Consider the following 16,483-nt stretch of genomic DNA (forward strand, 5'->3'; position numbering starts at 1 on the left):
TGACATACAGAAAAGGAATATTATTGTACACCGTGTCACATAACTCTATTATAGGTTCCATTTCATGAAGACATATAATAGCAAATGCACAATTTCTATAACAAATTAACTACAAGCCAATCACAACGAAGGATTTCAGTAGCTTTTAACTGCTTAAACTAAAAGAGCTGTCACACCAACGGATAAAAAGTAGTTTTATCATCCAATCCTATTTATTGAAATCAAGAATTCAATTCTTGATAAGAGAATCGCCCTTTCTCACCAATAAAAAAAATGAGTTCTTTATTTTAGTCATGGATCTTTATTCAACTCCAGCGAATGATGTTTGTCGTCGCTGTCCAATTACACAAAATAAAAAGTACAACATTCAATCAAACATGGTAATAATAAAAGCACAAGATATATTGGTAAAACGAAACACATTTCTGCGATATTAATTATCATCATTATTATTATTATTATTATTCGTGGTTTATTTCAAATTGCATCTCGAACCACTGGCTGAATTTCACATCTTCAAAAAAAGATATAAATATGGTCATTACAACATGCACAACATCAACAACAAAGTGTAACAAGCAATTATAAGTAAATACATAAATAATAAATAAATGATCAATGGAGAAAGACTTCCGTATGGATTATTATCAAGAAGATATGAAGCCGATTTTTTTTATTAGAAAACAGGAGAATTGTATCACTGAAGATTTTATAATTAACAACAGAAAACAAAATCTATCAATTTTTGAAGGTTTCATTTTTTAAAACTAATAGTAATACTCGAGATGTCACAATTCATACAATGCCATATTCATTAGGTACCATTTAATACAAAGTTTATAATCATTTCACATGGACTGTGCCTTCAATGCAACATATAATTAACCAAATCATTCATTCATCGATATTTATTTCTAAAAAAGCAGTTAAGTGAATAGATATTACGTGACATATGAGGGAAGTACCTTTATGGGAACTTGAATTTGAAACTGAAACTCAAATCAATTCACTTCATATAGATATTTACTTTCTTCCTTTTTTCACAAAATATCATTTCTTGAATAAGAATTATACAAAAGTATTTGTCATAAAAAATAAAGATCTATAAAGCACATGGATAGATTGGATGAAAGCGTGTCACATGACATTCAGAGGAATCAGCTATAGCGCGCTAAGATATGCTAGCCGCGCTATAGCTATAGTCGACTATTTGGTATTGTGCCTCCTACTATTTTGAGTAGTGGGGACGCGTCCCCCCTGTCTCCATGGGGAAGAGATAAAGAAAGGGAGAAGTGAGCGGGTAAGCGGGCATGATTTTTCATATTTCAATTAGATTCGTGTGAAGACAATACCCTCCTTACCAATTTGATGTCAAGCATGGACAAGCAGAGTGTACAGTCCGATGCCCGCCCTACCTGTCGGTGCAATTCAATTTTTGTTCAGTTGAAACCTTTTTTTTTTTATTTATTCATTTTCCAACACATGGGCTGGATAGCCCTCTTCAGCCTAACGGCTGTTCTCTGAGGGGTCCAGATATTAAAAACATACAAAGTAGATAGATTACAAATGAAAAATACTTTACTTACGTGAAAAATACATTGTAGCAAACAATAAAATACAAAAGCACATAACAAAAATCATCACATTATTACCATTAAAAAAAAAAATGGGGAAAGGGGGGGGGGAGGGGGGCATGCAAACTGGGAAGTTAATCCTTGAGGTCATTCAGTACGTGTGATAGACCTAGAGTGTTTATTTTCCGTCTAAATGTATTTAATGGGGTTTCGAATGGAATGTGTTTTGCAAGGGAATTCCACACCTTTGCACCTCGGAAAAGGAAACGTCTTTTTCCGAATTCGGTTTTGGGCAAATTTAATGTTAACTGCATATTACCGGATCTGGAATTATAATTGGATTTACGGTAAACAAATATCTCTTTTAAATAATGGGGACCTAAATCATGTAACAATTTATACATTACTATTGCCAGCTGTTTAGTTCGGCGAATTTCTAAGTCGTCAATGTTTAAAGTTTAAAAAATAGATTTAGTTGGAAATAAATAGTGAACTTGTAGAACAGTTCTTAGAGCCCTATTTTGTAAGGTTTGTAATATTTTACAATTAGTCTTTGAGGTATTTCCCCATACAGAGGCACAATAGTCAAAATATGATTGAATGACCGATTTATAAAATACCATTGCAATTGCTTTACTGATGTAAGGTCTTATCCTCTTAAGAAGATATAAACTTTTTACAGCTTTTGCCTTAACATGCTCTATTTGCTTATTCCAACTAAGATTCCCATCGATGAATACACCGAGGTATTTGCAAACACTTACTTTCTTAATAACCTTTCCATCAATTTTAATGGTAGGATTTTCGATTTCTTGATTCCACTTGCAAAGTCTCTGTTTACTGCCAATTACAATAGTTTCAGATTTATTAATATTAAGTGCTAGTTTGTTGCGTTTTAACCACAACGAGATGATATTCAAATCTTTATTGATTTTTTCATAAACTTGATAAACCAGTAGCATAATGAGCAAAAAAAAAATGAAGGCCAGACATAGCATATCGGGTAAAAAAAAATAAAGGTTGCAAGTGAACGACAAAAACATTGATATTTTTAATAATTTGTGATAATTTTTGACATGACATTCAGAAAATATCATATTTCATCCATTTTCTTCTTTCTTGCTTGGTCGTGAATCCCCTCTCCCATCTCTATGTCATTTGCTGACACATGTCTAGGACATTCCCATGCCCTAGATAGGGTAAGTTAATGTATCTTATAGTCACGTATGAGCCCTCCAAGGTTTGACTTCATAAGAGCTTTATCAAGATCCACCATGACTCCAGCTTTGTCTTTCCATTCCTGCAATACCTCTTTGAAAGCAGTGGTCGAGTCCAGCAAATGTCTGATCAAAATCTGTTGTGTGTAGTTGTAACCAAAACCCAATACTTCGCAAACCCTGCTGTATTTAGCACCGGGTAGACGGCCGGCTAAGTTGGTGATCTCCTCATCTGTTACTACTCTCACTGTTGATCTTTGAGTGTAAGATATAATCTCAAGTTATACATTCCAGGGGGCCGTTTCATAATGCTGTTCGTAAGTTAAGAGCGACTTTAGGAACGACTGGTGATCCTTTATCGTGGGAAGTTATTTTAACCATTGTTATGTTCATTTGTCATTATCTAGCGCGTAAGAAAGGTTCACCACACAGCAAAAACTGTGGTGTTAACCGATGTACATAGAGGACCACACCAGTGTAAAAATATTTTTACACTGGTGTTAAATTTGTGGGTTAGTATTACACCTATAGGTGTTATTACAGCACCTATGGTTGTTACTTTTACACTTTTGGTGCTATGTTCAATCTCTAGGGTGTTATTTTAACACCTCATGGTGTGGTAATCTATTAACACCAATTGGTGTCAGTTTTCACAGTGCAGTCGTTCTTAAAATTATGAACAGCTTTATGAAACACCCACCAGGTTTAATAAAAAACACATACAAACTAACGATTTTGGTGATTCCGTTTACGGTTAAGACGAAAGGGAGAGAGATCAAAATATTTCATTAATGATTATAATGGTTCCAACTTGTTTACCTCACCTTATTTGCATCTAGCAGTTTTAGAGAGCTTTCGCAACGCCACGCGAAGTCAATCCTAACACACAGCAAATGTATTGAAAATGCGAGACAACTCATAATGAAATACAAAAGGTGTTTGTCGAAAATCAGTTTTGTCTGACCTTTCTGACCTGACGAAAAAAATTCAAATATATGTCTTTTGTCCAGAATCATTGGACCTCTAGACAGAACAGAGCCATTATAATTAATGGAAAAGTCCAACTGAACTAAGAGTTGATTTGAAAAAAAAGAGAAAAATCCAACACGCATAACACCGAAAATTTCATCAAAATGGGATATAAAAAATATTTTTTTTAGGGTGGACTTGACCTTTAACAATGGCCCTGAATAGAGCGATCTATCCGTATCTTTTTAAGTGTTTACATGTTTAATTTTTATAATTTCTTGTAATTTTTATACGGTAAATAAAACCAAACCAAACCAATCACAGGGGAAAATTCACCGACATTCGACAAATACTTCATTGACATGAAGGGCATTCGGGAATACATTCTCTACTTTACAGGAAGTGTTCTGCGCAAAGGTTGTAAAATCCCCTATTGTGCGTTCAACAATATGCAAATAGCAAATATGCATGAGTGCAATGTTGCAAGATTTCACCCAATACGAAATTATATTGATATTTATTCCTATGTCATCCAAAGAGTGAGTATTGGAGCAAACAATCTCACAAATGTACAAAATCATCAATTGTATTTCATCAAGTAATACACGAATAGAGTACATTTTATCAAACTGAAAAAAATACAAATTTTAGCATTAAAAATAATTTGGTAATTACAGTTGAAATAGTATACCCTGAGGCTTCAAGAAAATAATCAAAATTGACAGGATTAAAAAAAAGAAGAAAAATACAAGTAACTATCATCATATCGTTGGCTATTATACCACAGTTGAAAAACTCAAAATATTATATTTCGAGCGTAGTAAACTTTTAGAAAAATGAAAATTAAGCCTACAGTTGAAATAATGGATTAATATCATGAAGCTTAAAAAACCCCCAGCTTTTAAACTTATAATTAACATAGCCTACATATCATGTCCAGCAGAAGGCAAGTAATGGCATCAGCATATTATTGGCTGTTATACTATTATTCATTAACAGCTCAAAATATTAAATTTCGAGCATGACATATTTAGAACGAAGCATGATTTTCTTACAAAATTTAACAAAGTTGGAACGGGTGTCAGTTTTTTCACAATTAATTATATCTTTTAAGATGAAACTTTTTTTCTTCAGCAAAAAAAATACTGGGTAGTGGAATTCATCACTAATTGATTGAAGGCTGCATAATCTACAAAGCCTCATGTTTCTTTGACGATTTTCATATCTTCCTCAGACAATAGGAAGCCGATGATTTCCACAGCGGAATCTACAAAAAGTGATTCTATCTATTTTATTTATATTGATTGGGTAACTTTCTAGACGAAGATTTTCTTTGAAAATTCTGAGAGTTTTCTTTTGTGAACTTAAAATAATTTTGCAACTGTGAATCCTTTATTCCTAGACCCCAGCTTGTCTTTTCCAATTTCTGCTCGAGGAATCAGAAATATCATATAAATTTGTCATGCCCAATCTATCCGAAAGAGTTTGCTTTATAAACCATGCGTGTCTGCATTTGAGGTCAAGTCCAACTCAGAAAAATGTTGATTTGAATCAATAGAGAAAATTCAGACAATCACAATCGAAAATTTCATCAAAATCGGATGGAAAATAAGAAAGTTATGACATTTCAGATTTTCGCTTATTTTCAACAAAATAGTTATATGAACGAGCCAGTTATATCCGAATGAGAGAGTCGATGATGTCGCTCACTCACTATTTCTTTTGTTTGTTATTGTTTGAATTATATAATATTTCAATTTTTACGAATTTGACGATTAGGACCTCCTTGCCTGAAGCACAAAATGTTAAAATAATGGGATTCCCAGTTTTCAGGGAGGAATGAAACTTCATTACACATGACAATGATGAGAAAATAAAAAATATTTAATATTTTGTATAATAAAATACAAAAGAAATAGTGAGTGAGTGATATCATCAACTCTCTCATTTGGATGTAAGTGGCTCGTTGAAAATAAGCGAAACTTTAAAATGCCATAACTTTCTAATTTTACATCCGATTTTGATGAAATTTTCAGTGTTATACTTGCTGAATTTTTCTCTTTTTATTCAGATCAAGTTTTTGTTGGGGTGGACTTGTCCTTTAACTAAGCGCATGTAAAGCGTTGAATCTCAATTTTGTATAGTGACGTCACATTTTCTTAACCCGTGCAAGGGTATACAAATGATGCATGGGTTGTGCACAAGGCTTTAGACCGAAATGCCAAAGGTACCTCGTGCACACAGTTCCACTGACCCATGGAAAAAAAAAAACCATGCATCATCGTTTTACAGAAAGGAGAAAATTACCGGACACAGGTGTAATGATGATTGAACGTGTGTTAAGTGTTAATGGTGTGTGGGTGTGATGGTGATAGAGCGAGTGTGAGGTGTTATGGTGATTGAACGTGCGTGAGGTGTTAATGGTGTGTGGGTGTGATGATGATTGAGAATACGTGGACGTAGAGCGTACGTCGGATGTGATGCTTATTAAAGCGTGCGTGAGTGTATTGATGATTGAGCTAAATCCAATCGGATTCATTTCAAAAGTAGCAAAAAATCCGCTGTCATAATTTCTCCATTATTTGGTTAACCATATCACCTAAATCTATGTATTTATATCTTTAAGAACATGTCTTAAATCCCAGACTTTAGAAAAGATGATGCCACTTCTCATTTTTTTTCATATTTTCAAAAATAATTAACATTAGAAAAATTGTAAAATGAACTTTGGTGGCGATATCAGAGTTTTACGGTGTATAAAATTATTGCTTAACATATTTAATTGTTCGGGGATGGACGTTCGACTACGTTTTCATTAAAGAAAGTGCTACAATAGAATAGTCCATAGAAATTGAAAATATTGCAAAATTCCTACAATTTATGTGAAGATTAGGGGGAGGAATTACTTATCCCAAGAAAATATAACCCTATCATCTATATGAACATACATATTCGATAAAGGAATCTGGTAGAAAAAAACAACTGCTTCATTATAAAAAGAATGAGTGTATGTAGATTTACCTTCTTTTCAGTGGAATGAAACTCTCTAATCATTGTCCATGTTCAGTCCCAATCAACTAGGGCTTATATAATTAAAAGGGAAAGTAAATGATTGCAACTTACTCAGGACTTCTTTCTATTTCTTGATGTGGTGTTTGACCTGTAGCACCTTCTAGTTGTCCTAAAAAAAAGATGTCAAGAGAGAAGCAGCCAGGAATTATTGCTTCAGTATGCTTTCACTCATTTCAATGGAATTCTGGGTTTCATCCCAATAGGCCTATATATCGATTGATTGATTAATTGATTGATTGATTGATTGATTAATTGATTGATTAATTGATAACGAATTTATTTCATTCCAAAATTTCAACAAAGGTACAAAGTAAAGTCAAATATGATATAACGTTATGAAATGAAATAGAAACCTTCTGAAAAGCAAAGCTAGATATTGAAGGTTTTCTTCAATAAATAATCAATAATGAAAGACACGATATTGTGCATCCCGAAGTCGTGCCATTAAAGACAAATTTAATCTCAAGTCCTCCCTCCCACCCCCCCCCCCCATCTATCCACATCTTTCTCTACGTTATTGGAAAATGATTTTAAGATTGAATGGCATCTATGATAAACATGAAATGTTCATTCACGTCTTAGTTTGAAATAAATGCTTTGAGAATACCCATCATAATGATTGATTCACCCTGATATGTTAAATGTCCTGCCAATAGATGCCATTGTTAGAAATTTTAGAGCATGGATTAAACTAATTAAAAGCTTTCCAACGAAGAAAATACCAAGGTCTTGAGGGCGAGGCGATCTGCTGGAAGATGTAAACCTTAATATACAAACAAGTTCCTCCTGTCGTTGTCCATTCTGACCGACTTTCAAGTCCACAAGTGCTCTATCGGGTTGATTGGTCAGGTCCAACCTAAAGGACCTAATCCTGTCTGCTCCTCTCCATAAGTCGTTGTATTCGACAATCTATAAAAGACAGACACACAACATATATATGTATATTCTTCCTGTCTGCTCCTCTCCATAAGTCGTTGTATTCGACAATCTATAAAAGACAGACACACAGCATATATATGTATATTCTTCTCTCTCTTGGGATGTGCCGATGCTGAAGCTATCATGGCCATGTCACAGCAAGGACTACTATCTTATAGTTCTACTTGTTGTCGGGGTGGGGATGCTGATAAATATCAGCTTGAAAATAGAAACGTCAAGATTAGGGATGTGATTCGAGCATCAAAGTTAGTTGGGAAAATATTCATTGTACTCTGCATGATTGATCTGAATATATGTTGCTTATGATGTGAATATATTATGTTATAGTAAATAGTGGTAGTAAAATACGAGCTGTGATTGGCTGGATTTGTACCACGTGACCTCCCTTCAAAAAGTTATATTGTACATATGTACAATATAACTTTCGATTTTTGGATGGCAAAATCCATGATGGGGGGCTTAGATTAAGGGATCTATTTACTATAATAAATAGTGAACGTTCTATCATACAATATTACTGGACTATATGAACTCCAAATATAAAATTATCCCTCGTGCAAGCCTATTTCACCTCGGCCTTCGGCCTCGGTGAAATAAACCTGCACTCGGGATAATTTTATATTTGTCGTACATATAATCCAGTATATTGTACAATAGATTGTACACTATTTATATAATATATTATGTTAATATATTATGATAACGACTCGCTGGGCTTCTGTGGAATAAACGCCCGTCGCACCCAAAGAGTTTTATATATATATATATATATATATATATATATATGCACTTATAAATGAAAATAAAGTGAAGTTTTTCCTCTAGATTTCAAACTTACCGCGTCTCCAACACGATCATCTTCAATGAAACAAGTCATTGTGACGTCCTTTTCTGTCACGTTGATTGGAAGTTCTGTTGCAGGATGAATAACATCAAACCCTACACGATTTTCTTTTCTCATTATCATCTGCCATAACAATCAAAACAATCAAATAATGGGATAGATTGGGTATATTTGGCTATTGACAACTATTCAGGTTGAAATAATGATGGAAATAATACCAATAATATTAAATCGCCTTCTTGGTCTTGGTCTCCCAAATTTCGGGTCAAGAGGTCTGCGAGATTTGAAAAAAATGAAGTCATGGAAAATGTTGGTCAAGATGGTTAAAATCTGCGCTTCTCCAAAAATTTAATCGGATTAACCTTTTAGATAAAACTTAGACTCAAATAGGACCAGACTGTCTGAGATAGGATGAAAATGTCAAAATTACACCTAAATTGTTCTTATGTTATAACATCTTAGAAAAATAGATACGAAATCTATTGTCCGTTGTCATAATTTATTTTAAGTTTGTTCTGCAAAGATTCCAACCGTCAAATGTGTAGAAATGACGGTTTTCATAATTATTGATACCTCTTCGTTCCCTATGATGTCATCATAGAGATGTACACGTAAAACGACGGGCACCCTTTCCTTTGGTAGTGGCTTTTCGGTAAATGGCAAACAGCACATTTGTTTCCCTTTGAAGAGCAAACTCTTGATGAATCCCAAGTTAAACCAAGAGAAATGATCCATCTGCAGTCTAAGAACATCTTTCTCGATGATACAGTTTGGTATTCCTGACCTGGTAAGTAGGATTCGTTCCTTGACTTCAGCATCTAAAACAATGCCAAAATGGTTTAGAATCACGCAGTGCGTATCGAAAACGAAGGTTTGACTATGATAATATTCCTATGATATACATCATACATCATCCTGAAGCTCTTTCCCGGATCTATACATTGGCATTTGTTTTCCTTTTTTAAAAACAAGTGCACACATCGTTACCAAGTATGCGTATAGCATTTTCTTTCATTTGAATGCGGGATAAAAGAGCATTGTCGATCATGTCGATTTGCTTACAGGCATAGGTGCCGGGGCCGAGGATCAACCCAGGATACACACACACACACAGTGCGTGTAAAAAAATTACACTTTGAAAAAACCCTAGCAATTAAAATATACACATGTGGGTAATTTTTTCACATATGATATTGGGTTTGGGTCTCATCTATCCAATATATGAAAGTAAACGTTTTGACAGAATGTTCACTTGAGTGAGCACTGTCCATTTATATAAAGCTCGCAGAAATCTGTTTGCGCAGAAAGGCTAATTTTCACGCTGTGTCAAGGGGAAAGGGCGAAGTAAATCTTACCCTGCAAAACATTTTTCATACATTTTCCTTGCACTTTTAGTCAATGGAAATAAAACACATACATTCAAGCATTTTGTAACAAATTTGACACCCAAATTAAAATCTTAACCCTTAATAAGCACAACCCTTACCCTATTTTGAGGACATAACTTAATCTGAACAATAGTTTATATCAGATATCTCTTGCATTTTTTTTCACTAAGTTTTTTATCATTGAAAGTGAGTTTACATTTCATTTTTCAAGCCTCAGCCATTTCATGTCAATCAGAGCTCAGTGTAAAGCATATATCGTCATGATGACCTCGGTGTGTGGGAGAATGGGGTGGGGCGCAATGCTCTCTTCGAAGTGTTTTTGGCAAGGAAACAAGTTTTAAAAATGTAAAAGATATCGTAATATCAATTTTACTACATAAATTCCACGTGTTCTTCATGATTAAGGTCTACTTTTATTCAAATAACTATTTCAAAGTTCTGCACAAATCATTATTCACGAACTTTTCAAAAGTAAGTGGTGCTCACTCAAGCAGAAATATTTTTTCGACAAATATATCGTCATTTCCTTACTAATGGATCTGTACAATTTTAAAATGCGGAAAAATCTTCAGATGTGTAATTTTACAGGATTTTGTATAAGTGTAAACTTTCTTTTTGGATACACACTGTATATGGAAATATTCAGGGCGATTGTGAAATATATAGCCCACCTACCCGATGTATATTCTCCCTCTCCTGTGTAAAGGACTGCCTCTAAACCGGAGTACCGTGTTGCAACAGCGCAATGAGGTATTTTGTAAGTCACCGGTGACCTCAAGACTAAGTCATCAGGAGCTAAGCATTGTACCCCAAAGCAGACGGACATCTCTTTTTCGGTGTCACCAAGATTAGGAGTATCGGTCAGGACACGCAGAGATATTTCCTGTGGCTCTTTGCTGTTGATTGCACCGGGAGGTATCTCAAGTTCAATTCCAAAGGACTCTAGCTGCAATCTACCACCATCAGCTCCAACTCTCTTGCAACACTCTTTATTGGTTGTTTCGACATCTCCTTCACCAGGTGCTGAAAATTATTTAAAATATCTATATTGCACTTTTTTATTGCAAAACTTTAAGTTCAAAATTGTAATAAATCATTGCCGCTTAACACTGCCACGACTGGGGAACATTCTGAAATATCCATTGTAAATGATAAGAGGAATATCGTATTTTAACAATATTTTTTTTCTTCAAATTTTGGCAGTTTTTAAACATCTATTTCTCAATTGGGTCGATATGTTGTTTTTTAATCAAACTAATAAACAAGTGGAATGCCTGTGGCCGTCTCACCTTCATCACGCGATTCATCATAGCAGCAGTGCTGACTTTGAAAACTACTATAACTCGCACAAGATGTTCAGTGATACCCCCAATGTGGCCAAAGTTCATTGACCTCACATGACCTTTGACCTTGATCATGTGACCTGAAACTTGCACAGGATATTCAGTGATACTTGATTACTCATATGTCCAAGTTTCAAAGTCAGATCAATTACCTTGTAAAGTTATAATGGTATTTCAACAGATACCCCCATTATGGCCAAAGTTCATTGACCTTTGACCTTAGTCATGTTACCTCAAATGCGCACAGGATGTTTAGTGATACTTGATTACTCTTATGTGCAAGTTTTATGAACTAGACCAACATACTTTCAAAGTTATGATGGTAATTCAACAAGTACCCCGAATTCGGCCAAAGTTCATTGACCCTAAATGACTTTTGACCTTGGTCATGTGACGTGAAACTCATGCAGGATGTTTGGTGATACTTGATTAACCTCATTTCCAAGTTTAATGAACTAGGTCCATATATTTTCTAAGCTATGATGACATTTCAAAAACATAACCTCAGGTTAAGATATTAATGTTGATTTTCCCCAACATGGTCTAAGTTCATTGACCCTAAATGACCTTTGACCTTGGTCATGCGACATGAAACTCTAATAGGATGTTTAGTAATATTTGATTAATCTTATGGCCAAGTTTCATGAACTAGGTCCATATACTTTTTAAGTTATGATGTCATTTCAAAACTTAACCTTAGGTTAAGATTTGATGTTGACGCCACCGCCACCGCCGCCGTCGCCGTCGGAAAAGCGGCGCCTATAGTCTCACTCTGCTATGCAGGTGAGACAAAAAGCTCTCGTTGAGTAACATGCTAGCATTACAAGGGGAAAAACACAGTTATCTACTATCTTCCCTCTTTATCTTTCGTTCTGTAAACATTGCAAAACTATGTTCGTCCGGAAATCCTCAATAACATGCAAACTAGTAAGCATGTTTTAATACAAAAAAAATCCTTCTTGTGTACAACACGAAAATTATTTCCTAATTACTCTTCTCCTACAGAACCTGATTCATGGGGCAGGCTTCCTTGGTTCACGTCAAATTCCTCTTCTTTTTCTTGCCATGAGGTTTCTTCTCCACCTTCAGGGTTCTTTGAGCCTGCATCTTCATGAAATTCGACCTTTTCCTCAACAAGTTCATCTGTATATCAAAAAATGGTAGTTTAAAGGAATATTACTTTCTTAAAAATTTTGATTATTTCCGATATGGGTTAGGTGCCCGTAATAGATCATTATATCTACCTGTCTTTCAATAATAAATCATCTATTTAGACAAGGGAAGATATTAACGAAACATCAGAATCATTGTATATATATATGAGGAAATATCAGATTGTGCACGGGAGATAATTTAGCCTATCTCAATAAACATGCTTAATTTGCATGAGGAAATTCTTGCAAAAAATTCCATGTCTGCAGAAGTCAATTCCCAATAACAACATTATGCCCATTGTAAAATCTAACTCTTTTCTATACATATCATAAAACCTTGTAATTATTAATGATTTCCATGAAGGTAAATTTGAATAAATCACTATTTATCTGGTAAACATGATGAAGAACAATCAATATCAACCCACCTATGGCAGAGGTTTTGAGTAACTGAAAGGAGGCCTTGTCCAACTTGAAAGGTATCCCTGCACCCTCCTGAGATTCTTCAGATGATTCCTGACTCTCCTGGTTTTCAGTCACTTTGGCATTAGGATACAACTCCAAAAGTTTGTTCCTGTCAGATTCGGAAAGTGGGTTTTCTGAACCAACGAACCTGATTTCCCGCAGTGTACCAAGTTCTTTCGGGCTTTGCAGGGACTTACCTTCAGACTGACCGAAATCGATCTTGCAACTGACAAGTGTAAGGACAGTGACCTCTTTAAAGTCACTAGTTGTAAGATCAATTAACTCAGATATTGGTGCAGCTACTGACTTTCGCAATTTGGCTATTGGTGACAAACCAAAATATAAAAAATTGTCCAGTAGGAGCTCTATACTTTCCGCTGATGCACCTTTAATTTGCAACCCACAATCTGTAGATGTTCGGGACCATTCAACACTCTCCATTACTACATCTCTTAGCCGTACACTTTCTACTTTGACAAACTTCAAATTAGGACTCATTGCACGACCTACATGTAGAAAGTCTGTTATAAATTGAAGTGCGTAGTGCTCGTGAGACCAATGAGATTCAAGATGGATATCAGTCAGATTAGGTAATTTGCATGACTTCATGGCTGTGATTGACTTATCCCATTTGAGAGTTTTATAGCTTTCAACGGTGAGTGATTCAATGTTTTGACAGGAAGAAGAAATGGAGAGAAAGACGGTGCCAAGAGTATCTGAGACATATTCTGTACGTATTTCTAATCTTCTCAATGAAGACAGCGGGGTGTTGGAGTGGGGTCTGTGAGTAGGGACGTAAGAGTGAGACACATCTGCGCTGTAAACGCGTAAAACTCTTACGCCATCCAGCGCCAGACTCTTTGCATTTGGAAAACAATTACTTACAGTCAGTAACATATCTTGGAGTGTTGCCGTTAAGTATCTTATGTGGAGGCATACCGTGAGGACTGATTTCATTGGAGTGAAAGGCATTGATCTATGTACATGAATATACTCATCGAAATGATAGGCAATATGTTCCACAGCTTGACACAGTGGAACCAGTGCAGAGATCATTTCTTGGAGATGTAGTGGTGATTCATGTTTAAATGTTATCCAAGTTTCATCGACAGTCCAAGACATACGTAATTCCATTCCATATTTAATATCAGAGAATTCGGCTGAAAAGAAATGTATAACATAGTATTTATCAGGAATATCCCGTTAAGCCTAAATGAATTAATAATTCTACTAATGCGTTATAGTTTATCATCACACCACACACGGGTAAGCAGGATATTATAAAATAGACTGAAACATGATTCAATGCAATATAACAGCTCTGCTCAACAACTAGCTTTCACTTCCTTCCGGCAATGTATAATTCGTAAGTTATGTATTTTTTTACACATGACTGGAACATGCTCTTAAGTGCTAAGTCAGCTAGAACATGTAGAAAGGGAAACATTCAGCAAACGACCCCAGTTTCATTTCTGTTGAAAGTGTTTTTTAAAGGAAACCAAAACCCAAGAAGGGAAGCAATCTTATTGGAAAGAGTAAAATGAGAGGAACAATTTAAAAAGGTTCATCAAAATAGGTTATGAAATAAGCAAGTTATGGACGATTATAAAGTCTTGATGTACTTACTATATGGATCCTGCAATTGGCAAACGTGCTTGAAAATGGTTGATTTTGTGGACAACTCTCTATTTGTTTTGTACACATATTTTCAGATTTTCCCCTTTATTTTACATATTTCATATTATCTCTTCCTCTCTTGGATTATATTTTCCCATGACATATGTTGTGCCCAGCAGGAGGCAAGATGCAATTTGAAAGATAATGAGGAAAATCTAAAAATTTGTGTATAAAACAAATGAATAGTTGTCCACAAAATCAGCCATTTTGAAGCACGTTTGCCAATTTGAGGATGCCCATAGAAAGTAAAACAAGAGTTTTCAAACTCCCATAACTTGCTTATTTCATAACCGATTTTGATGAACTTTTTTAAATTGTTCCTCTCATTTTACTCTTTCCAATAAGATTACTTCTTTTCTTGGGTTTTGGTTTCCTTTAATCTGTCTAGTGCACTATGTTCTAGACCCGCATGATCAAAATACACAGTCACTCTCGAATGTTCCACTAAATAGTGGAACAAACTATTTATTTGCATTTTCCACATGATTCAAGTTCCAGGGCTTGACTGAAAATTGCAACCCATGGGAGAATTTTCAGAGTGAGGCTTATGTATATTGATAACTATATGAACTTGTGCGCTGATCCGTATAAAAAAATGACACAAGAGGCCAACTTTTAAATCAATAAATATTCTCCATATAGTAAGATTGATATGCGCAATGATTATTTTCAATAAACAAAAAACATCCATGGTAGTACTGTATATGTTTCATTATATTTCGTTTTACTTTGAATCCAGTCTGATATCAATCTACTTACTAGTATATTCTTCAAGCTTTTGGTTGCGACCGATTTTTCCACGTCGAGTATGATACAAGTACGAGTGGTCACTGGTAAAAACATGCAGTCTCCGTGTGTCGTGAAGGGCTTCAATTAACTCACTTGGCTGTAGAAATTGAAAATGCAAAGTATGAATAACTATAAAAACAAAATCTTACTCTCTAATACCCTACCCAAACTTTATGAAATATAGGCCCTAAATGATCCTAAACAAGGAACAAAATCCTCTCTCCATGTTTCTATCAAAACCAAAAAGCAATAAGGAGCCTATCCACCAAGCTATCTGACTTCGGAGAATAGTTTAAACCAGTAAGATTTTACATTGGTAGCCACCTAATTTTCAAATCTGTTCTTCCATCGAACTGAGCCTGACATAATGTTGTCATCATCCTACTGCACTTTGAATTTTGAGGTCCAATCTAAAAAGGTCAAGCGGGTCATTCTCCTTAGTACATGTATTATTCGGTGGAGGATTGAACACACTTTCTCCTTTTCTTGCGTCGGGGGGCAGACCATGCAAAAAAGATCACAATCGTAAGGTCATTTTTACATTTTTGTACATGCTATACATTGTGATCACTCAACCATGAACATACGATATAAAAATTGTATGTGGAGTGGCTAAATGATGGATAGTAAAACAGCATTAACACTATAAAATTCACCTAAAAAAACTTTTGCCCAACTTTGTATTTGCACAATCTGAAAAACGACTCGTGTGACCTTAAAAAATTGTCATTTTTAATTCAATCTTTAATTATTCATGCATGACTCAACCAATCAATCTCATTTTCCCCAGGAGTTGCTCAATGAGCGTAGAAAACCACCTATGAAATATCAGATCTCAAAATAATTCCGTTCAAAAGTTATATCAATTTGATTTAGGGGGACTTACTTTTTTGGTTGTGTATATATGTGTCTAGATGCCCACGGTTCCCTGTTCATGCCACACACTACTAACTATTCCCTATTGACTCGTGTGTTAAGACGAGATTAAAAAAACAGAAATAACTGTTAATAATGAAACTATCCGAACTTTAATCATTTGGTAGTTCATCCAA

The 16,483-nt window shown here is 35.0% G+C and overlaps 1 protein-coding gene across 1 annotated transcript; it reads right to left on the minus strand.

The window, feature by feature from the left end:
- Nucleotides 1-2,572: 2,572 nt before the first annotated feature.
- Nucleotides 2,573-13,463, minus strand: LOC121420683. The gene is made up of 8 exons (XM_041615344.1): nt 12,929-13,463; nt 12,355-12,489; nt 10,679-11,026; nt 9,189-9,433; nt 8,610-8,738; nt 7,555-7,741; nt 6,884-6,941; nt 2,573-3,046 (listed from the first exon to the last, which is right to left on the minus strand). Exons 1-8 carry the CDS (start codon nt 13,461-13,463, stop codon nt 2,779-2,781), a joined length of 1,905 nt encoding a protein of 634 aa, XP_041471278.1. The 3' UTR covers nt 2,573-2,778.
- Between the last annotated feature and the right edge of the window lie 3,020 nt (nt 13,464-16,483).

Source organism: Lytechinus variegatus, chromosome 8 (assembly GCF_018143015.1).
Source record: "Lytechinus variegatus isolate NC3 chromosome 8, Lvar_3.0, whole genome shotgun sequence".
In the NCBI taxonomy this organism is placed as follows: domain Eukaryota; kingdom Metazoa; phylum Echinodermata; class Echinoidea; order Temnopleuroida; family Toxopneustidae; genus Lytechinus; species Lytechinus variegatus.

Bases quoted from the DNA above. Each gene is read 5' to 3' on its own strand.
- LOC121420683 (XM_041615344.1), bottom strand. From the start codon at position 13,463: ATGAGTCCTAATTTGAAGTTTGTCAAAGTAGAAAGTGTACGGCTAAGA. The intron at 7,742-8,609 runs GTAAGTTTGAAA...TGTCTTTTATAG, and splicing joins ATGATCGTGTTGGAGACGCG to ATTGTCGAATACAACGACTT. The intron at 6,942-7,554 runs GTATTTTCTTCG...TCTTTTTTTTAG, and splicing joins GCCTCGCCCTCAAGACCTTG to GACAACTAGAAGGTGCTACA.